The 24,661-nt window shown below is 45.1% G+C and overlaps 1 protein-coding gene across 2 annotated transcripts in view; it reads right to left on the bottom strand.

Moving 5' to 3' along the window:
• LOC119172937 (cubilin) overlaps window positions 1-22,126 on the bottom strand; it is a 284,534-nt gene extending 262,408 nt beyond the window's left edge. For both annotated transcript variants that reach the window (XM_075893824.1, XM_075893825.1), the window contains exon 1: window positions 21,908-22,126. In XM_075893824.1, coding sequence (XP_075749939.1) covers window positions 21,908-22,002 — 95 coding nt within the window. In that variant the 5' untranslated portion in view covers window positions 22,003-22,126. The remainder of the gene's footprint in view (window positions 1-21,907) is intronic.
• Between the last annotated feature and the right edge of the window lie 2,535 nt (window positions 22,127-24,661).

Here is a 24,661-nt window from a genome sequence, read left to right as displayed (position 1 = left end):
GCCGAGCGATATAGAGCGCCGAAAACTCCAAGCGCTTGTAGCAAACTTGTCAGCTTACATGATATACAGATCCCGACGCTGGCGCGCAAAACACGGGATATGGTTAGCACCAAATGTGGTAAAAAGGACACGGCTGAACCCAATGGACGTCCAGGTAGCTATGGCTTACTACTCCAAAGATGAGTAGAGTTGCTCTCGGCAGAGTCCCAACAAAAAAGATGTAGTATCTGTTATCATTGACGAAAAAAAGAGCTTGTTTCGAAAAGGTTTATGACCCGTTCGGTGCGAGAGGCTTACCGTCTCTTTAGAGAAGCTAATCCGAACACGTCTATTGGGCTCTCAAAGTTTTATTCACTGAGGCCGAAGTGGGTTCTTCTTGCACCACACCAAGAAGTGTGCCTTTGTATATACTGTGCTAATGCCATGGAGTGTGTTTCTGCCCTACAAGACGTCACCGATGGTGCCTACACGGCGGACTTCTTGAAAGAACTATGTCTTTGCAGCTCCCCTACAAGTGATTGTTTTTTAGGCCGTTGTGACTATATTGTGCTAAGGAGGACGCTCTGACAGCCACATGTTTAGGAATCCCTGACGATATTGAGGTAGCCTATGCAGTATGGGAAAATGGCGATCTAGTAAAAAAAAAAAAACAGCCCAGGCAAGTGCTTTTCTGCGAGAGCTAAGTCTATAATTCGTGAAGTGAATTACCCATGATTACATAAGATACATTCAAGAATCAGCAATATGCCAGCCGAAAGAGAACCAAGATAAAGAATTTTGTATTTTTCACTTTGATTTCCCCAAAAATTGGACAGCCATTTTACCGAATGAGGTACAGTCGTATCACTGGCACAAAAGACAGGGGTCTATATTCACGTGTGTCGTCACAAGGAAGCAATCAATTCAAAGTTTTGCCGTCCTCAGTGATGACACATGCCATGATGCTGCACATGCCTGTTTTGCTCTACAAATAATCCACGACTATATGAAGGAACAAATTAAGCCTGACACGCATGTTACTTATATTTCTGATGGTGCATGCAGTCACTTCAAAAATAAGTACCAGTTGTTCGAGTTATGTCAGAAAGATCAGATATCAACAAAGTGGTTTTTTTCGGCCACGGGACATGGCAAGAACTCTTGTGACGGCGTTGGTGGCCTACTAAAGCATCAGGCTACGCTCTACAACCTCAGAGCGGCAAGCTCAGCTGTGATTATGTCAGCATCCCAAATGGTGGCGCAAATGAGCGCGAAGCTCAAGAATGTCAAGCTGCTGTGTGCAAATGCAGAGGAGCTAGAAACATTCCGTTAGTTTAAGAAGAGCCAGTGGAAATCGTTGCCACGTGTTCCAGGCATACGTTCTTGGCATGTTTGGCTAAGCACATCTGAGGGCACTGATCGTGGTCGTGTTTTGTTTGCGTCACGTTCTGCTAAATGTGATCTGCAACAGATGCAGCCAATTTGAGCGCATCTTTTGTTTCACGCAGTCACCATCAAAATACCAGTGAGGGTACTTCAAGCGCATATGCTTTTTCTAGCGAGACCCAACACGTGCGTTGGAACATTTTCATGTTTGAGCTTATCTGCAAATATAGACAGATGTTTTGCAACTGAGTTACAGCGTCAAAGATTTCCTCAATTAGAGCTGTGTTATCATGAGCATAAAAGCGCCTTCATGGGTACGTATTTGTCACAGTGCTATAACAGCCTTTCTTCACCAAATGCGGTCACGTTTACTCACGTTTGAAGCTTATTGCCGCTTTTCCGTTCCGATTTCTAGATTTCTCAACTTATCAGCGCATTCTCGAAAAGCTCTGATTTGCACCACGAATATTGTCGCTAAAAACAAAATATTGCAACATGGTTTTCTAAATTATTGTATGATGCCCTTCGTTTGTCTATTTACGAAATTTTAAGAAAAATCGAAGATGGGGTTTTTTATTATTCAAATTTCAGTGGAGTACACTTTTGCCAATATGAGAACATTGAGGCAATATATAAAATTATACAATTGCCCTACGGCAGCAATAATTTATGTACCTAATGAACACACTATATTTTTAAAAAGTGTCAAGTTTGCAAACGCTGCTTGCATTACTTTCTGAGAAAAAAAAGGGGGAATACTTAACTTATTTTAAACTGTCGCAAAATTAGACATTTTTAGTAGCTACTTTCTTAAGGTCTACAAACTTGAAACCATATGAATTCATTCTTCATTAGACATGAATTTCAGGTAAAAAATACCTTCCTTGAAACAAAAATATTTTTCTTTTTATAGCATCTGCAATTTTCGAAAATGACAGGTGACGAAGTTGGTGCCTCAGTGTTGGTGAAGTTTGACATTTTTTCTCGTAAGTTATGCCGTTAATAATAAAACGAAGTTGACTTTCGGGCTACCTGGTGAGAGGCGCACGAAATATAAAATACTCAATGAAATCTAAAATATCAACTTTTGGACCCGTGTCGATCTCTCGTGGAATCACCCCTTTGTAACATCTGGTCGCTGCTCGCGTGGTCGCTTTGCACGCCTTCTAATAGCATCGGGAGCTTTTTGTGTGTGGCGTAATAGGTGCGAAGCTGTTGCGGCAGGTCATCGTCGTCGTGCTTTCTTTCCGATTCTGGAACGCCTCTACTCTGAACTCTTATCGTTTCTGTCTGAGGAATAGTTCTTCCTTGGGGAGGAAGAATTTTTGCGACAATGGTCGTGCGGCTTTCGGTCCGTAGTTGACAGACATGTTCGATTAGTCTTCCACCTGGCCTGGTTCCTATAGCCAGGTAACCTGTCAATGTCTGATTAGCGCATGTTATCAGTATGTCATTACTATTTCTATGTGTTTGTGTATGTGCCATATGGGTGTGAGCTCTTGTATATATGCACTTCATTCTAACGCTGTAAGTTATGCAAAATTTACGAATATTGATACCTGTTGTACGTATTTCCTATCATCTTCACCATGTCTTGTAAATTCTGTACATATATCATGTACATTGTCCATATTGTGATTAGTGTATATTTGTAGTGTATGTAGTTATTAGTACCACGGACTATGGACACCCTACTGACTTGGACACGTTTGTTTAAATGCGTAGTGTATGTTGTGCTTTGTCATTTGTTTGTTTTGTGCTTGTTGTGCAGACGCTCGTTACTTAGGTTTGTTGCGTCCCATGATGGAATAAACTTTTTCTAAACACATTCACGGAGAGCCCAGAGGACGGCTTTCAGCTCTCCCATAGTACACCAAGTACTCTAAATCGTTAGCCACTTTTTCTAAATACAAGTTGATTCATTTTAATTTTCCTTCGACATTTACCGTTTGGATATCCAGTGATCAATAATGTTTTAGTGCTCAATTGCAAGATGCATACATTTATTTTGCTTGTTTTTCGATGTTTTGTTTGTGTATGTGCAAGTTAAGTGTACTATAAACTTACCTTTCCTAGTACCGAACGAGGCTTACCACGACGTTCAAGTTTTTGAAATGAAACTAGCCACGCATTTGTGGGCCTGTATCGTGATGGGGCCAACACGTTGGCACGGACGGAGGGAAGAATGGGTGGACGAACAGGAATGAGCATGATACATTTAGGGCTTACGCCTTAATATTGAAGCACAAAAATGTAATGCCTGCGTCTTTTACCTCTTTTTTTCTGTGGATTGCTGCGAGATGCAGCGTTAAGTGCCTCCGCTTTGCATGCATTCCTGTCTTCGTGTTTGGTGCGTCGAGCAGACGCCAACCTTGAACACGGAGTAATATTCACGCGCGTTAGAGCCCTCAATAAGTCGGCGTTGCCCTAAGCAACTCGAGCATGTGGTGCGAGAGAGTGTAGGAGAGGGTAGATTCACTGCTTCCCCACTCCTTCTCTCGCCATTCACTCTCTCTTCTCCCGGTGCCCCACTTTTCCATCCGATCGTGCCTCACTATCGGCAGTTCGCTGTTTGATGGCTTTTCAAGAACATCCGGAGTGTGTGCTCGAGACGCCGCTGTGAAACGCCAACGCCGAGCCGAGAACGCTGTTTGTTTTGTTCACTTAATAGTATTTTGTAACAGTTCGCGCAAGCTACTAGAGCTGGAATCTCATACCGCGTTTCTCGCAACAGAATAATGCCACGTCTGGCGAACGGCGCAATTGGCTGAATGGTGAAAGAAAAAAAAAATGGCAGCATATCCGCGGAGTTAATGAGGAGAGTGGGGCGAAGCATCCGTCCATCCATTCTTTCTTGCTTCCGTCTATCCATGCGTCCGTGTTTGTGACCGTCCGCGCGTCCATTCGCCCATCCGTGCGTGCGTCTGTTCGTGCGTCCGCACGTCCATTTGTGCGTTCGTCCCAGCGTTCGTCCATGCATCTATCCCTGCGTCCGTCCATGCGTCCATCCGTTGGTGCAGCCATCCGTGAGTCCGTCCATGCATCTGTCTCTGTGTCCGTTCGTCCGTTTATTCAACACTCCAAGTACCACCAACTCACATCTTTTCATCATATATTTTGCATATGCACCGCCATCCAACGGACATTCCAAGGACTAAACCAGAGGTGGCACACGCACACTTTCTTACGGCTTGCGCTTCTTGTCTACTTTCCACCTTTAACCACCTCGAGTTCATGGTATATACTAGTTCACTGTATTCACGGCACTGCGGCCCAACGCTCGCTGAACCTTTCTAAAACTAAGGAGGTTACTCCCAGAGAGTTTAACGTAGCAACCCTTTCTTGTCAGATAGTGCTCAATGTAAATGCCAGTGGGTGCTAAGGGGGAATGAGAGACAGGATAATTCGGCTTATAGTCGACGCGCACGCTGCGAATTTTTTATTGTTCAACAACGTACACAAGAAATCTCTCACCGGCACCACCCTGGAGGTCAAAATGTTATACTTGTGACACACTGCTACAACGGCTACGAGGGACGAACGGGTGCCGCTATAAGGAGCTTCGCCTCTAAAAAACGCCGTGTGTTTAGAAACAGTGGTTAACGACTTAGAGTACTAGGTACTCTACTACGGGAGAGCATAAAGTCGTCCCGTAGGCCTACACAACATGCGCCGTGCGCGCTTATACGTGCATGCGTCAAAGCAACACAGCGCGGCGCGTGCCGAGCAAATCGGTGCCTGGCCGGGCATCACCGGCGTTAAGCAACGAACCGAAGGCCGGCGCGCGCGCATGCGCGCCGGTTCACGTCGAAGTGTATTAGCGCCTTCGGTGTGGCATTCAGTGTTCGTTCGTACATGACGCGTCTCCTTATTATCATGTTTACTCCAGCCACATACCTTCGTGATCCATTCACAAGACATAATACCAAATTTGGCACATCTGAAGCTTGCGAAACGGCCGAGACTGCATCATGAGTGCGCCAGGTAGTCACGTTGTTACAAGACACGCATATGATATTTATCATGTTTAGGCATGTCATTTACCTATGTCGTCCGTTCGCGTGACGTAATACCGAATTTGGTATATGTGAAGCTAGCGAAATGGCCGCGAACGCATCCTGAGCGCAGCAAGTAGTCATGTCGTTACATGACACGTACCTGATGATTATCGTGTTTGCCCCAGTCACATACCTTCGTCATCTATTGGTGTCCCGTAATACCAATTTCGTATAAGTGAAGCTAGCGAAACGAACGCGAGTGCATCGTGAGCGCGGCAGGTAGTCTTGTTTAACATGACACGCATCTTATGATTATCATGTTTGCATCATGTTTGCATCACCTTTGTCATCCATTCACGAACCATAATATCAAGTTTGGTATATGCGAAGCTAGCGAAACGGCTACGAGCGCATCATAAGTGTGACATGTAGTCATTTTGTTACATGACGCGCATCTCATGATTTTCATGTTAGGGTCTGCCCCTTGTGTACGCCATGCAGTTATGTCATACCATACAAGTCTTGCAACATGTCATGTGAACGAAACCACCGCAAGAGCAGCAAGACCATGAAATATAAATCGTTACATTCATGACATACATATCATGATTTTCATGCTATGACTAGTCACTTATGCTCGCCATACAGTCATGTTTTGGCATACGAAGTTTGGTATCGATACCGTTATCGAAACGGCTAGGAGAGCTAAAGGTTGTAAGTGGCGAGATAGATAGATGGATAGATAGATAGATAGATAGATAGATAGATAGATAGATAGATAGATAGATAGATAGATGACGCGGCGCGCGCGTCAATGCTACATTGAAGTACATTGGTCCCTTAATGATGCGTGATGCGCTCACGGCTGTTTTGCTAGCTCCACATATACCAAATGGGTGTTACGTGACGTCAATGGATGACGAAATATATCACTGGTGAAAACATGCTAATCCAGACACGCGTGTCATGTAAGAACATGACAACATACCACGCTAATAGCATGCTCGTGGCCGTTTCGCTAGCACCACATTTTCGTATCACATAGTGTCAAGAGATGACGAAGGTAAACGACACATCCAAACATGATAATCATGACAGGGAAGTCATGTACGGTATCATTCACCTCCACCTCGTAACATTGTACTGATATTAAAGTGGCATATCATATTTTCTTGTTCGTGCTTCTCATATCCCTGATTGCCACAGTACGTGGGATCGGCAAATTTTTTTTTTGATATGGTACTTTACTACGCTGTAAAATTTTCAGTGGTTCTGTTTCTATGATGTCGTGGACATTCTTTTCTCTCAGCATTTTTGCGCGCCTAATCAATGAAGAAACAGTGGTGTGAACAGTGTATCAAAGTCATATTGATAGTGAAGACAACTCAAGTTTAGACAAAAAAAATCGGCAGATCCCACGTATCTGGGAACCGAAATTATGCGAAGCATGCGGAGGAAGGTCACCGTGTTGCAATTTTTAAAATGTGGAGAATTTCTGAGCGAACTTCGGCGACTTTGAGCATACCTGTCTATCTACCTAGCCGCCTACGACGTTTACCTTTCCTGGCCGTTTGGACAATGGTATCCTAACCAAACTTGGTATGGCATCACATGACTGTATAACAAGCATATTTGAGCAGTCATAACATGAAAAGAATGTCAAGTATGTCATGAATGTCATCAATTACATTCATGGTCTTGCTGCTTTTGTTATGGTTTCGTTCACATGACATGTTGCAAAACTGGTATGGCATGACATGACTGCATGGCGAACACAAGCGACAGACCCTAACATAAAATCATCACTTGCGTGTCATGTAGCAATAGGACTACATGCCACGCTCATGATGCGCTCACGGCCATATTGCTAGCTTCACGTGTATCAAATTTGGTATTACGAAACGTGAATGGATGACGAAGGTATGTGACTGGTGCAAGCATGATAATCATGACATCGGTGTCATGTAACAACATAACTACATTCTACGCTCATGATGCGCTCGTGGCCGTTTCGCTAGCTTCACGTGTATCAAATTCGTTATTACGAAACGTGAATAGATGGCGAAAGTATGTGGCTGGTGCAAACATGATAATCATTTGATGCGCGTCATTTAACAACACGACAACATGCCACGCTCGTGATGTGCCTGCGTCCGTTTCGCTAGCCTGATTTATACCAAATTTGGTATTACGATACGTGCACGGATGACGAAGGTATGAAACTGGTGCGAAGATGATAAATATGAGATGCGTGTCACGTAACAACATGACTACTTGCTACGCTCGTGATGCGCTCGCGGCCGTTTCGCTAGCTTCACATGTACCAAATTCAGTATTACGTGACGCGAACGGACGACAAAGGTAAATCACACATCCAAGCTTAATAATCACGGCATGCATGTCATGTAACAACTTGACTACATGCCACACTTATGATGCCCTCGCGGCCACTTCGCTAGCTTCACATATGCGGAATTTGGTATTACGTGACGTCAATCGATGACGAAAGTATGTGGCTGATGCAAACATGATAATCAAGAGATGCGTGTTCATGTGAGAACATGACGACGTGCCACAGTGAAGGCGCCAATACACTTAGACATGAACCGGCGCGCGTGTGCGCCGGCGTTGGTTTCGTTACGCCATGCCGGCGTTCCCACGCCAGGCGCTGGTCCTACCATATACACGCAGGCGCGCGCCGCGCTGCGTTGCGTTGATGCTTGCGTGTTTCAGTGCGTCCGGCTTTCCCCTGTCACGAAAAGAAGCAGACGCAGTGCTGTCTGGGTAACGCATTGGCGCCAAATGCGCATGTCGCATTCCGCACCGGCTGCCGTCGGGTCACGCCGACAGACGCTGGTCGCGCCGGTTGCACCTGGCGTCAGACTATAGAGTGCTCGCGTTTTGATAACGTAGCGTTGCTTTGCCCAGCGTGCGCGTGCGTCAACGTTACGTTGGAGTATATTGAGCCCATCATGATGCACTCTAGGTCATTTCGCTCACCCCACATATACCAAATGGTGAGTCACATGACGTCAATGGATAATGAGGATATATTGCTGGTTCAAACATGATAATCATGAGACGCGTGTCATGTTAGAACATGACAACATACCATGCTTATAGTGTGATCGCGGCCGTTTCAATAGCTCCACATATGCTAAGTTTGACATCACGTGACGTGAGAACATGACGAAAGTAAACGACACATCCAGACATGATACTCATTACACAGAAGTTATGTACGCCATCATTTACCTTCACCTCGTAGTTTGCTGATTTTAAAGTGACATATCAACATTTCTCATTCATGCTTCGCATATCATCGATTCTCATTGTACGTGGGATCTGCCAATTTTTTTTATTAAGCAACTCGTCATGAAATGACGAAAATATATGTATTGTAATGAAGAAGTAGTGGGTCATGCATAGCTCGGAAAACACATAGTCAGTGCTAAGCACGAGACGCTCGCCCCGGACATTGTCGCTGCTTTCGCTGGCTAGGCCTACGCTCCTACCTCGTCTGAAATAACAGTTCTGACTGTCTCAATTCTTTATTATATTTGGTGGAGTTTGCTGGGTCTCCTCGCAATGCTGGAGTTACGAAGCCGGACTCGACCTGCCGCTATGACCACTGCATCTGCCACAAGCCCTCCGCCTATGGCTCCCAAGGCCATCGCGTGCTCAGGCGCGGTCTGTCAGGGGACCCTCCCCTATTCAGTGGCACTGACGACCACGACGTCGACGATTGGCTGGCTACCTACGAACTCGTGAGTGTCTTAAACAAATTGGATGAAGCCACGAGACTGGCCACCGTCGGCATTTACCTCAGTGGCATTGCCCACTTGTGGCTGCGGAACCACGAAGCCAACGTTCAAACCTGGACAGCATTCAAGACAAAGTTCAGCGAAGTCTTTGGTCGTCCTGCTGTCCGCAAACTTCGTGCGGAGCAACGCCTTGAGTCAAGATCTGAACTGCCTGGTGAGAACTTCACCAGTTACATAGAAGACGTCATTGACTTGTGCAAACGCGTCGATGCCAACATGACAGAGGTGGACCGCATCAAGTATATTTTTAAGGGTATTGACGAGGACGCATTCCAGATGCTCATTTCAAAAAGCACGGCTACTGTCGCTCAAGTTACAGAGCTCTGCCAAAGCTATGATGAGCTCCACCGGCAACGTCTCGTCACCCGCCATGCTGTCCCACATCAGGAATCGATGTCTGGCTTAACTCCCTCGCAAGATCCCGTCCTCCTCTCGCAGATCAAAGATTTTGTGCGCGAAGAAGTTGCTTGCAAACTGTCACTCATCACCGGCCTTCCGGAGCGCAGTGCGCCACATAGCCCTACACTACGGACTATTATTAAAAAGGAAGTCCTTTTGGCGCTCTGCTCTTGATGATAGGCGCAATGGTGCGAAGGTGAAGCTTGTTCGAGATAAGCTTTACATTGACGACGCTGTTTATACATGGGATTCCCGTTCCAACACACGCGTGAAAGTTAAGAACGCTCAAAGCGAAGCATGCCGCCCGGTCTGACAAAAGAAGCAGTGCGACATAAAGCTGATAAACGTGAACGCACGAAGCGTTTTGAACAAAACAGAAGAACTAGAATCGTTGACACTAATTTATGACCCTGACTTCGTGGCTGTAACAGAAACTTGGCTAACGGAGGATGTTGCAGATACGGATGTTTTTCCCATTTCATTTCATGTACTGCGTAATGACAGACTAACCCGAGGTGGAGGCGTTGCTTTGCTGATTAAGAAAACTCTTCGGTACGAATTATTGTCGCCCACTAAAGACTGTGAGAACTTGTGGTGCAAATTATTTATGGGAGATATCACGTTACTTATAGGGGTTCTCTATAGGTCCCCCGGAACTTCAGTTGATATTTTTGAGAAATTGGCTGACTACTTGCTAACAATGACAAACAAACGAAGCAGAGTAATAATTACAGGCGATTTTAATTTACCAGGTGTTGACTGGAATGCACGAGTTGCTGGACCGCTAACAGGCCTCTTGCAGAAAATCTGCTGGACATCATGATCAAGTACGATTTGGTTCAGGTAGTTGACAAGCCCACTCGAGTTCAAGGACAAACCGAGACATTGTTGAATTTACTATTTTTGTCACAGGAAGTGTTTGATTATGAAATAAGTATCGAGGATGGAATCTCGGATAATAAGGTGGTTGCAGCAACTCTTAAACCAAATAAAAAATTAAAAAAAATAACCAGAGTAAAGGTGTACAATTTTCAGGCTGCAGATGATACCTCAATTCTTGATTACTTAGAAATGGCTTTTGACGCTATCCCGCCTATAGATGATGTAAATGACCTTTGGGAATACTTTAAGAAGGCAGTAAACGACTGTTTGTCACGTTTTGTTCCCCAAAGAGAAGAGAGAACTGCAAAAGCTAACCCATGAATTACCAGAAGTATCATTCACCTAAAACGACGACTATGTCGCGCCCGTCAGAAAATACCAAGAAACTCGTCTGTTATTGCTCACATTAGTGCTCAGGTACGAAGAGAAGTCAAGCAATCTAAAAGTAATTTTCTAACTAATATATTGTCTGAATACATATCCAACTCTCCCCAGAAATTTTGGCGGTACCTGTCTAGTTCGCAGTCTCAAATAACTGGGATTTCTAGAGACGGGAACTCCTATAGCGAACCGATTCAGATTGCCGAAGCACTCAATCATTACTTCAGTACTGTTTTTTCTCCAATTATTGATCATTCGAAAAAAGGATGTACGTTCGATGATACTAGTTCCAATCTTCTTACCGTATCTAAAGAGGGCGTAATGGCATTACTGCTTGAATTGGATCATAAAAAATCACCTGGTCCGGATATGATTCCCAACGAATCTTTGAGGCGCTACTCTGATTGGGTTTCTAGTTTCTTAGTTAACATTTTTAATTTATATTTGTGTACTGCTGCTGTTCCGATTGATTGGTTATTAGCAAGAGTTGCGCCCATTTTCAAAGCTGGTGACCGCCTTAATGTTTGTAATTACCGTCCAATTTCTATCACATGCACGGCGTGCAAAGTAATAGAACATATAATTTCAAAATATATATTTCAATATATTGAAAACAATAATCTGTTTTATAATAAGCAACACGATTTTAGAAAAGGCCTTTCAACCGTCACTCAGCTTTTTGAATCTGTTCATGCTTTCGCTACAGAGATAAACTCAAAGGAACAAGTCGATGTCATAGCAATTGATTTCTCTAAGGCCTTTGATAGAGTATGTCACCAGAAACTTATTCAAAAAATGTTAATACTTGGTATTGATCCCCCAACTGTAAGATGGGTTGAAGCGTACTTGCGCAATAGGTTGCAGTTTGTTGAAATAAGTGGCGCACGTTCTTCTCTTTTACGCGTATCCTCAGGTGTGCCACAAGGCTCCGTGTTGGGACCTCTACTCTTTTTAATTTATGTGAATGATATTGCAAGGTTGTGCCTCCTTTTGTAGATGTAAGGTTATATGAAGATGATTGTCTCTTGTTTTGTCATGTGAAAAGTGTTTCTGATCAAATTCTCCTCAATGATGCTCTTCTATGTATTGACAACTGGTGTGAAAAATGGGACATGAAAATTAATTTTGATAAAACTGTTTGCATGACAATTTCAAATAAAAAACCCCCCTTAACTATAAATACACAATAAACAATAGAGAAATTAAGAGTTCTAATGAGTTTAAATACTTAGGTGTTACTATATCCAGCGGTTTAAAGTGGGACAAGCATATTGACAACATTACAGGACTGGCGAAGCGAAAGCTGGGTTTTCTGAGAAGGAAACTCCGTAATGCAACGCCCTCTGTTAAATTGTTGGCGTATAAGACTATTGTTAGACCAACGCTGGAGTACGCAGCTATCATCTGGGATCCGCATACTAAAACTGAAGTTGCCAACTTGGACGAGTACAAAGATTGGCCGCGAGGTTTATTTATTCAAATTACGTGAGAACACAGTCTGTATCCCTTTTGCTTGCTATGGCTGACCTTCAATCGTTAGCTACACGTAGAAAAATAGCTCGCTTAAAATTTATTTATGACCTGTATCACAAGAACTACAAGCTGGATCCCAGTGTATACCTGCGTCCCCCAGGACGAGTGTCGGCTCGTACCAATCACTCATTTTCTGTCCAAGCTTATTTACCGCTGGTGGATGTATTTAAGTTTTCGTTTCTGGTGCGATCTATTGTTGACTGGAATGCGCTTCCTCCCGAGGTACTTACAGGATGTATATCCTCACAGGATTTTCAATGACGGCTGGACTTGTTTTTTGCCTAACATTGTGTATTGTTCACCTGTTCACCTCCCACCCCTGCTACAGCCCGCAAGGGCGAGCAGTATTGTAAATAAATAATAAATAATAAATAAATAATATGAGACCAAGTGTCTGAGGTCTTTCTTCCGCAGCTGTTGCCACCAATTAATGCACCATTGACGTATGCCGAAGCAGCAGCACGACCACGACCACAAACGTTCCAAGCGCCGCCTCCACTGCCTGCTCCTGTTTATGCCGCCCAGCCGCCACGACCTCCAGTCCACCAAGTCCCTAATTCATGGCGGACTGCCGACAACCAACCAATTTCCTTTTCGTGTGGTCTACCCGGACACGTCGCACGTCTGTGCCGCCGCCGCCCCCTCCATTCACGTGAAAACCCACGTTCGTATGAGTACGACCACACGTTTCCCTACACTCAAGACCCCGAATCGCACCCACCTCGACCAATCCACCGACCACCTTCTGATCGCCGATCTCCTTCTCCACGTCGTCGCTCGCACTCCCCGATGCGCCGACGCCCCCCTACAATCGACGCGGAAAACTAAATAACGCAGTTCCCGAGGCAAGAACTGCGTCCTCGTCGCAAAGCACAAGCATTCTTTGTTCGCCGCCGAATGTAATTTATGCCGTTCTTGAAGGTGTACCTGTACTTGCCCTTATTAATACTGGTGCCGCCATTTCTGTAATTGCCGAAAAAATTTGCCGTTCAATTTGTAAAGTTACAACTCCTTACTTGGGTTTGTGTCTTCGTACTGCCAGTGCACAGCCTGTGCAGCCTATGGGCGCATGTACCGCCAGACTTGTAATTCAAGGAGTGCCCTACAGTGCAGTTCGTAGTACTCCCGCACTGTTCTTACGACATAATTTTAGGCTTGGATTTTCTCTCCCATCACCAAGCCGTCACTGATTGCGCCCGTACCGAAGTCGTTTTTTGTCCCCTTGGTGATGCCCTACCTGCGGACGATCACCCTTCCTACGCGAAGTTGTTCATTAGTGACGACACCCAGATCCCTCCGCGCGCTACTGTCTTCACACCTGTGTCGTGTTCCGCCGTCGTCGACGCTACCGCATTCTTCACACCTTCCACTGCTTTCGTTCATCACCACCTATCACCGCTCCCAACCGCTGTCGTTACTCTTCAAGGTGGTGGGACCGACGTGCCTGTGGGAAATTCTTTCCCATTCACGATTACGCTGCTTCGGGGCGAATGTATCGGCTCAATTGAAACATTCGAAACCATCGCTACACTTGACGTTCCTGATGGATCATTGGAAGTCAGCGCCCTCACCTGTAGTTCCGGGAATGGCCCTTCCACTGCCGACATTCTCAACTGTGTAATCGATGAAGACCCAAACCCACAACAGAGGTGTTAGATTTTGAGCCTCCTTGACAAATTTCGGCCATCTTTTGACAGTCACAGCGCTACCTTAGGTCGAACATCTACTGTATGCCAGCAGATCAACACAGGTAATCGTCCACCACTACGGCAGTGACCGTACCGTGTTTCACCGACTGAACGCCGTGTCATCGGTGACCAAGTAGGTGACATGCTAAAGCGCGGTGTTGTTCAACTATCAAACAGTCCTTGGGCGTCACCGGTTGTTTAAGTTAAAAAGAAGGATTGCAAGATACGCTTTTTCGTTGATTATCTTCGCCTAAACAAAATAACACAAAAGGATGTTTATCCTTTGCCTCGGATCGATGACACCCTCGACTCTTTACAAGGCGCAGAGTTCTTTCCCTCCCTTGATCTACGCTCTGGGTATTGGCAAGTGCCCATGAATCCGGATGATAGACCAAAAACTGCCTTTGTTACACCAGACAGCTTATACGAATTTAACGTGATGCCATTCAGCCTATTCAATGCGCCAGTAACATTTGAGCGCATGATGGACACTATCCTACAAGGCATCAAATGGAACACGTGTTCGTGCTACTTAGATGATGTGGTGGTGTTCTCGCCTGATTTTCCCACGCACCTTCATCGCTTGGAACAGGTTCTACGCTGCCTTTCTGCAGCAGGCCTCCAACTAAACTTGAAGAAGTGTCACTTTGGAGCACGCAAGCTGACCATTCTCGGACACGTCGTGTCGAAGGATGGCATTCTTCCTGACCCCAGTAAGCTACGTGCTGTTAGCGAGTTCCCGAGGCCCGCGTCTCTCAAGGAGCTGCGTAGTTTAACTGGGCTTTGCTCATACTTCCGCCGCTTCGTCCGGGATTTCGCCTCGATCATGGCACCTCTGACAGACCTACTTCAGGGAGACCGCAATCTATCTGCGTGGTCTCCAGCCTGCGACAGTGCCCTTGCGAAGCTCCGTGAACTGCTAACAACACCACCCATACTGCGACATTTTGATTCAAGCGCTCCCACTGAAATCCACACGAATGCTAGCGGTGTCGGTCTTGGCGTTGCACTCGCCCAACGAAGGCCTGGTTACTAGGAATATGTTGTTGCGTACGCGAGCCGCACTCTTACAAGAACAGAAGCAAATTATTCGGTAACTGAGAAAGAATGCCTAGCGATCATCTGGGCCATTACGAAATTTCGGCCTTATCTGTACGGCCGCCCTTTCGACGTCGTTACCGATCACCGCGCGCTCTGCTGGTTATCCTCCCTCAAAGATCCCTCCAGACGCTTGACACGGTGGGCTTTACGGCTCCAAGAGTACGACATCCGTGTCATTTATCGCTCAGGCCAAAAGCATGCCGATGCCGATGCTCTTTCGCGTTCACCCGTTTCTACTGATATTGCGAGTGTCTCCATCCATGACAACTTACTTCCACTATCAGGACCCATTGACATGGCTGCGGAGCAGCGCGAAAATTCGTGGATTGCGTCTCTGATGGATTACCTATCTGAAACACTCGCCCACCCACCATCTCGAACGCTACACCAACAAGCCTCCCACTTCACCATCCGTGATGGAGTACTTTATCTGCCCCGCCGCGGTGGTCTAGTGGCTAAGGTACTCGGCTGCTGACCCGCAGGTCGCGGGTTCAAATCCCGGCGGCGGCGGCTGCATTTCTGATAGAGGTGGAAACGTCGTAGGCCCGTGTGCTCAGATTTGGGTGCACGTTAAAGAACCCCAGGTGGTCGAAATTTCCGGAGCCCTCCACTACGGCGTCTCTCATAATCATATGGTTGTTTTGGGACGTTAAACCCCACAAATCAATCAATACTTTATCACGGCAACTACCACCCTGACGGCCGCAAATGGCTACTCGTCATATCCAGGCATCTCCGTGCCAACATATGTGCTGCTTTTCATGCCGATCCGCAGTGTGCACACGTCGGTTTGTTTACAACCTACACTAGGGTACGTTTTCGGTTTTATTGGCGCGGCAGGTACACATTCGTGCAAAAGTACATTCGATCTTGCACAGAGTGCCAACGCCGCAAGCACGATCCTAGCCGTCTTACTGCACCAATGCAGCCATTACCGTGCCCAGTGCGACCATTTGACTGGGTTGGAATAGACCTTTATTGTCCTCTGCCATATACATCAGCTGGGAATCGCTGAATCATTGTAGCGATCGACCATCTCACGAGATATGCAGAAACGGCCGCTCTACCAGCCGCGACAGCACGTGACGTTGCGTCTTTTCTGCTCCAACGTTTTGTTCTGCGTCACGGCGCTCCGCGTGAACCTCTGAGCGACCGAGGCTGCGTCTTTCTCGTGGATGTAATTCAAGAACTTCTTGCTGAATGCCATGTGGTTCACCGCTGTACTACCGCATATCGTCCACAAACGAACGGCTTGACCGAACGTTTCAACCGCACTCTTGGCGACATGCTTTCTATGTTTGTCGCCTCCAACCACACCAACTGGGATCTTATCCCTAATTCTCTACGTAACGTACGCTTACAACACGGCGCCTCAAGCCACGACCGGCTTTTCTCCCTTCTTTTAACTCTATGGTCGAGAGCCATCATCTCCAATCGACACCATTCTCCCCTACCGACCCGACTCATTCGAAGGCACACCAGTTTCCGAAGCCGCTCGGTACGCGGAAGAATTTCGGCAATTAGCTCGCACCCTTACAACACAAGAACAAGGGCTACAGAAATTTTGCCATGACGATGGACGGTCCCACTACCAGTTTTCACCCAACTCTCTTGTTTGGCTGTGGGTGCCTACCACTGCTGCTCCTGGTACCTCTACAAAGGTCGTCAGCAGGTACCACGGGCCTTATCGCGTCATACAGCGAACTTCCGCTGTCAACTGCCTCATCGAACCCCTCATGCCCACTTCGGACCTGCGTCGCCGAGGCCGCGAAATCGTACACGTGGATCGTCTCAAACCGTATACGAACCACTTGTCCTTACGACACCTTAGAACACCTACTTGGCTCCGTCTTCAGCGAGAGGGAAATATGTAATGAAGTAGTGGGTCACGCATAGCTCGGAAAACACATCGTCAGTGCTAAGCACGAGACGCTCGCCCCGGACATTGTCGCTGCTTTCGCTGGCTAGGCCTACGCTCCTACCTCGTCTGAAATAACAGTTCTGACTGTCTCAATTCTTTATTATAGTACAAATGTTGCACGCACAGACATATGTTAAAGAGTTACAGATGTTTAAATAACCAGTTGTTTTACTTGCGCAATAATGTCAACTAGGACATGCGTATTAGCACCACCAGAAGCTGATAGGGAGCTCTGATGCTCGCGAAGATGCTGGCCCTGGACACTGCTACATGAATCAACTTCAGCGCATGGTAACTAACCAGAATTCACGTTAACCCCACGTAACGACTGTATTAAACGAGTACATATGTAATCTATATAAAATTGAATAGCCAGCACTGCATCCACTATGGACGTTTCACAAAGATTAGCGTCTATTTGAAAAGTAGTTCCAAGACCTGGCATAGCTCTGTGGTAAAATGCTTCGGTGCCACATAGAATGCCTGGGTTGAATTCCAGCTGGGATCCTGACAGTTTTTCTTTGCATTCGTTAGGTCCATGCTACCGATATGGGGTATTTTTTAACGAAAAGTGCCAATGCGTGTTCTCGTCCTTTCTGGGTAGATGTTATGTGTCCATCACCCGTGGCACAATCCAGCATACCTGCAGCACATACCCACCCATGGGTATGTGCCACCGTCTGGCAGGAAGTGTTTGACGACATACGTGACGGGATTGTGACATTATTCAGGTCTTGACCAGCACGTCATATTCGGCAAACCATCTTACCCTCGCATGCTAATTTTAGTTCACACCAAGTTAAGGGGGTGACCTCAAGAGCACCCAGACGTAAGTGGCTAGATAGATAGATAGATAGATACACTCAAAATTGCTGAAATTAGCTAGGGAATGCTTCACATTTAAAATGCCTTTATCGTATTTCTTGGATAACTGACAGACGGTGTCACTCAGGAACTTTCAGAGTGGTCCTAATTATCAAAATTTGATCACCTGCACACATGACATAACAAACTTTGGCACCCATTCTCGTCTTGCGACAAAACATCATATATCTATACAGTCTTCGATCATATCAGTTGCGAAAATTCCATCGTATCCTAAAGTGCAGCCTTGTGAAGAGTGAACACAGACGTGGCGCGGCGAAAATCGAGTGTTTTGTATTGCTACGCCCAGACGGTGTTGCAGACCGTTTTAGGGACGAAGATCCTTAAGCCTTGGGTCTGCGCATGCAATGTCTCTCTTTGTACGTGACCGTTAGTTCTATGACTCAGTCAGCAAGCGTGGATGGGGACATACGTACATACATGCATACATACATACATACATACATACATACATACATACATACATACATACATACATACATACATACATACATACATACATACATACATACATACATACATACATACATACATACATACATACATACATACATACAGACGGGCGGACAGACGGATGGATGAATGGACAGATGGACAGGCAGGCGAACGGAGGATTCACAGTTTATAGATAGAACCCTCCGAAGCTTCGCCCCACATATCATCATTTCCTCCATGAATTTGCTGTATTTTTTTTACAATGCCCTCGTTATGGTAAAAATGGCGCTACTTTACCCTACACAAATTTTTTATCACCCATGCTTTTACTCTACGCCCCAAAATAGTGAATGTAACAATATTTACAGTTCAGACTATTTATTACGTTACGACGTGCAGATGTCTTGTGCCACTGGACTCGGTATACCGACTTCAACGATTTCGTAATCACTTTTCAAGAGAGACTAAGAAACATAAAACACATAAAACACAGCCGATGTGAAGAAAAAACATTCCGACATTGATGTGAGAACAGCATTCGCACATAGCTGAAAAAATTAACAACGGATTCATCAGCAAATATACATCTGGATGCCTAAGTCAAATGGTAACAACGAGCGTGAAGCGAAACACCCATCTTAGCGCCATGACTTAGATACGGACAAAAGACAAAGACACAGCACTGACCATCAATTTGCCAAACTTGCGATTCTGCTTAAGCGAAACGTCGCAAAGACGGAACACATGCATTGCATAGCAGCAATGGAAGTAAAATCGAATCTGAATAAGTACCCCTATGACAAAGACAAAATAAACCGGATTACATCTTAATATAACTCAAGAGGAAGCACTTTGCTGTTTGAAGCGAACTTGGACTGCCTCAGGAAGCGTAAATATAAGTCGAGATGCAGTTCGAAGAAATCCGCATGTATGGGGAGGATCGGGGTATGACAGAGCATGTTTTAATTGAATGTTAAAAAACATTCTCGCGTGTGAGCTAGGGCAGTATCATACATAAAACATAGTGTTCAAGGGACAACATCGGAAAGGTGAACGGGTTGATAATATATAAAGTAAACTATGGCTATAGGTTTGGAGGTGGCAAAGTAATGAAAAAAATCAGAAGACCTGATGGGCGATAAGGTGCAGAAATTTAGGTTTCAAAGTTATGCAATTTTTTCTTAATATGACAAGTTTCCTGCTAAATATGGGGATGAGAAGAGCTTTTGTGAAATAGACGTCTATAAACAAAAGCGTAGGCAAGAAGAGCTCAAATGAGTAGCATTTGAAAAACCAAATAATAAGGAGGCAAAAAAGAAGACCCATGCACAAGCCAAGCGCTTGCCATTTCTACCTGTATTTATTTTGCCTCCATTTCTTTATGTGCTAATAATTTCAATTCATAAATCTTTAGCAACCTCTCAAGCTGCCACACTTTCCTGGTTTCTGAGGGCAATTATTAGGGAAAAAATATAAATTTCAGGGCAACAGGTGCGTGGGCCCTTAGGCAACCCATCTCAGTGCGCGCATCACTCACTGCGTCATCTTGAAGAAACAAATAATCCATCTACACACTGGAGGCGCAAAGCCTGAGAGAATATGCAGAGATGAGCAGTCTTTTTTGATTCTATTCATTTTTTTATTCCTCTTTTTTCTTGTTATCTTTCTCACTCTATTTTGTCTTTATTATATTTCTATTTCTATTGTTCTTTCTATTCCGTTATTATTTTTTTTCGCGTGCTTCCTTTTTTTCAGTATTTGCACGTGGCTCTGCACTTGAAGTGGTTCGCACTTTCTATCATCATCAAGACGCTTGAAAGAGAAGAGGAAGAACATTTTTCTTTGAAGCGAGTGCGTGATAAAGACGGCAATACTATAATATGCGGTGCCTGCGTTGCGCCGCGTGAAGGTGACCCCACACGATAACAGCACCAGCGACAATGTGGCCCCCTAACATACTCCGCAGTTAAAACGCAAGTTCACACAGGATATTACGGAATAACGAGAACACTTTTTTTATTTTGGGTAAATCAAGCTGGCAACCTTTATACAGAGTAATAGGGACCACTCAATAAATTATTGGCACTTCTAGGTCAAACTATCTACATATATGAAGCAATCACCACTTTTATAATAACGACTTTATTGTTCAACTTGTAATAAATAACCATAATGCACGTTATTTACGACCTGATTAGAGTCAGCATCGCAAATACAAACCAGTGCTTCTCAGTGATTGGCTTTACCCAAGAAAAGGTGCCCCAGCGGGTGCGGCGAGAACTAGAGCTGATACGCCGTTTCGGTACCTCGCAACAGGCTGCACATTTTATTTTATGTAACGGCCGTGGTAAGACACTCCTATAGTCTCTTCGAACTCACCCTGTTATAGCTATAAAGAAAGAAAAAAAAGAATAGAGAAAACAGGCAGGGCTGTTGACCAGTCTAGAAGGATCGGTATGCTACCCTACGCTGTAAGAAACCGTGTGGAAGATTTGAAGAAAGCCCAAGGGAGGGATAGAGAGGAGAGAACACACACACAATTTCAAATAAATCACATTCATGATAACGCCATTATTCATAACCGCCAGTGCAAGCCTGATGATTTCAAGAAGTTGAGCACCGCGTTAGTCGCCTATACCGGGGATGGCCTCAGGAGGACATTGCATAGAGCGCCCACGAATGATTTTTGTAGCCCACTGTAGCGAGCACAATCGCATTTTTTATTTGGGTTGGGAAGTTGTTGCATAGCCTGAATAAGTACGCAGATGATTTCGTGTATTCAAAAAGTTATATGCATCTTCATGCGTGGACAATTCCCTCAGATTGCCAACTTGATCTTCGCTCCTTCTCGTTTTTTCCTGACGTAGTGTTGCGTTCTTCCACACAACACGCACATTGTTGCGTCCTCAATGCCATTCTTGTGTAGTTATTAGCGTATATCTGAATATTGTGCTTAATGCAGCTGCGCTGCCGTGGAACCCGAGGAAATGCGTAGCGGGGGTCACTAAGCGATTCCCTATTTAATCACGTGCTTGAGGAAGTGATGGCGCCCTCTCCTGGGCGTGCGAGAATCAGCCAGAGGTTTCATAATTGTTTTTCATGGCTGTAAGTGAATAATTGAAAAAATATTTCTTGGTAATTTCCGTAAATTTGATGGTTTAAGAGCTCGTTTATCTTTTACAGTTTTCGAGCATTGACAGCCTTGTTTTATGCCTGCACCGACCATTGAGTCGATATGCGACATGAGACAAGAAATGAATGACAAGGTGAGCTCGATACAAAAGTGCCACTCATTTGAGACAAAGTTAGACGAGGTTACTTTAGGTACACCATTGCGAGTGTCACTGATAATTTCACCAGGAGCACAAGAGTGAGCAGATGGATTACAGATAAAAGAATTCTTACGCAATACCGGCATCATTTACATAATTGGAAGAGTATTGGCTGCGTTCAGTAATAGCAAAAGGAAGTTAGTTAAATGAGAACGTCACTTACCGATCTCTTGACGAGTACTCAGCCGTAGTCGGAGCGGTGGCGAGCATCGCAGCAGCCGCGGCGACGAAGGTCGCGAACCGCAGCCCTGCGACCATGCTCGCGGTTAAGCCGTGTCCCACTGACCGCGCAGTTCAGCGCTCGGTGCGCAAAGAACGCCCGCTCAGCTCCGAAGCTCGTCCTGCGGGCCGCAGCTGGGCCTCGTCTCGGGTGGCGACGGTTACGAGAGCGCACAAGGCACCACTTGCCGGCGGCGGAGATATATGCTGGGCCGGCCCGCCCACCTCCGTCGCCCCGGTGTCCATCGCGGTGTCCGATTACGTCTTCCTCTCGTCCCGAGGCCTGAAAATACCTCCCTCTTCACCTAATCGCGTAGCCGCCGTGATCATCCTCTTCGCTTACTAGTGCAGAGCGTGTACGCGATTCATTCAAGAATTCTGAGCATCGCAGAGGGGCGAACAGCTTACAATTTTTTAAGGGTATACCGTTGCCCCAGGGCGAGACTCGGGCAATATGGGTACAAAGAGGTGTAGGACATAGCGGCAGGGCATAAGATCTACACAATATTAGAGCTGGAGAACAATGATACGCCGACAACCTTGCGAAGTGTTTTAAAAATAAAAACGGTCGAAATTATATGTGGCGGTGGTATTACTGAAGTGTTCTTTAATCCGCATATAAATGTAAGAGAAACACGGTATTTCAACAACACGGAATGAATAAACATTAGCTTCATTGTTATTCAAGGAATTCAACTCCTGGCGTGGTATTAAACCAATGCTTGTGTCAATAAAATATGCGCCCAATTCAATTCCTTGGCACTGGGTTAATGAAGGCGAAGCATTTCTTAGCGAACTTCGGCGACTTTGGGCATATCTATCTATCTATCTATCTATCTATCTATCTATCTATCTATCTATCTATCTATCTATCTATCTATCTATCTATCTATCTATCTATCTATCTATCTATCTATCTATCTATCTATCTATCTATCTATCAGCTTACGTTTGGCTGCTCTCGTGGTCACCTCCTTAACTTGGCGTGAACCGAAATTAGCGTGGGAGGGTAGGATGGTTTGATGAAGATGACGCGCTGGTCAAGACATCAATATTGTCACAATCGCGTCACGTACGTCGTCAAACACTTCCCGCCGGAGAGTGGCACATACCCAAAGGCGGGTATGTGCCGCTGGTATGCAGGTATGTGCCACAGACGATTAACACCTTGTATATACCCAGGAACGACGACAACACACATGGGCAATTTTAAAGCGCGATCGTTAAGAAATACTCGACATCGGTGGCGTCGTCCCGACGAATGCAGATAATAAATGTCAGGGTCCCAGCTGGAATCGAACTCAAGCATTCTGCGTGGCTATGAGGCATTTTACCATAGAGCTACGCCAGGTCCCGCAACAACTTTTCAAATAGACGCTAGTCTTCGTGAAACGTCAATAGTGGTTTCAGTGGTGCTTACTCAACTTTATAAACATTACATATGTACGCCATTGATACAGTCGTCACATCGGGTTAACGACAATTATGGTTAGTTGCCATGCGCTGAAGTTGAGTTATGTAGCAATGTCCAGGGCCAGCATCCTCGCGAGCATCAGTGCTTCATATCCGCTTCTGGTGCTGCTGATACCAATGCTCCAGTTGGCATCATTACGCAAGTGCAAACAACTGGTTATATGAACATCTGCAACTCGTAAACACATGTCTGGGCGGGCAGCATTTGTACGTATATTTAGCGTCATTTCGTGACGTTTTGCTCAATTAAAAATTGCAACACGGTCATCTTCCCTCTGCATGCTTCGCATAACGTCGATTCCAAGGCACGGGAGATATGCCTAGCTTTTTTTTATCTCTCTTTGCCTTCGTTGGATCATCATGGTTGATGTGAAGTCCTCTTTATGTTGTCGCATTTAAGTTACTAACGTGTGTCGTCATCGTTTCGGGGTAGACTGTCAGTCACACGGGGAGCATACCTGTGGTACAAGGGTATGCGCCAGACATGTCTGAATGAAAATGTTTCATGACGTGCTTAACATGGATGGATGAATGGTTAAGATTTTCACATTATTCATGTCATTACTAGTCAGCCACTTTCGTGACACTCTCTTGCACTCCAACAGTAGATTGAGTCTTCACCAATTTAAAAAGGCGCTCAGAGCACCGAGACAAAGGCAAATAGATAGATAGATAGATAGATAGATAAATAGATAGATAGATAGATAGATAGGGAGATAGGTTTATTTATTTATTTTTTTGTTTATTTATGAGGTACTGCAGGCCATAAAAATGACCCAAGCAGGAGTGGGAGGTGGTACAATGATAATGATATGACCAATTAATAGGTACAGGTGTAGAGAAAGAAGAAAAAACAAAGAAAACCACAATGACGACAGAAAAAATAAATCAGACAAGTGTACTTATAATCGCGGGTTACATAACTCGCACTTCAAAGTAATTTTCTGGATAGATAGATAGATAGATAGATAGATAGATAGATAGATAGATAGATAGATAGATAGATAGTGGCTGCTGTACGCTAAGAATTGCATCGCATTTAAAATATCAAACATCCATTCAAGTGGGAATCAGATCCAATGTTGCTGTTCAGGGAGCAGGTTGTCTAGCACATGACCCCACCAGTGCTTGAAGCTGTTCCCTAAAAAACCTAGATACGAATGGGATGTAGTGCAAGTAGTCTCCTTAAAGTATTCAATTTGTGTGGCATGGCAGAGGTGTACGA

Source organism: Rhipicephalus microplus, chromosome 4, assembly GCF_043290135.1.
Source record: "Rhipicephalus microplus isolate Deutch F79 chromosome 4, USDA_Rmic, whole genome shotgun sequence".
NCBI classification, from domain to species: Eukaryota; Metazoa; Arthropoda; class Arachnida; order Ixodida; family Ixodidae; genus Rhipicephalus; species Rhipicephalus microplus.
The sequence above is the reverse complement of the archived record's forward strand: the minus strand, read 5'-3'. Positions and strand labels throughout refer to the sequence as shown.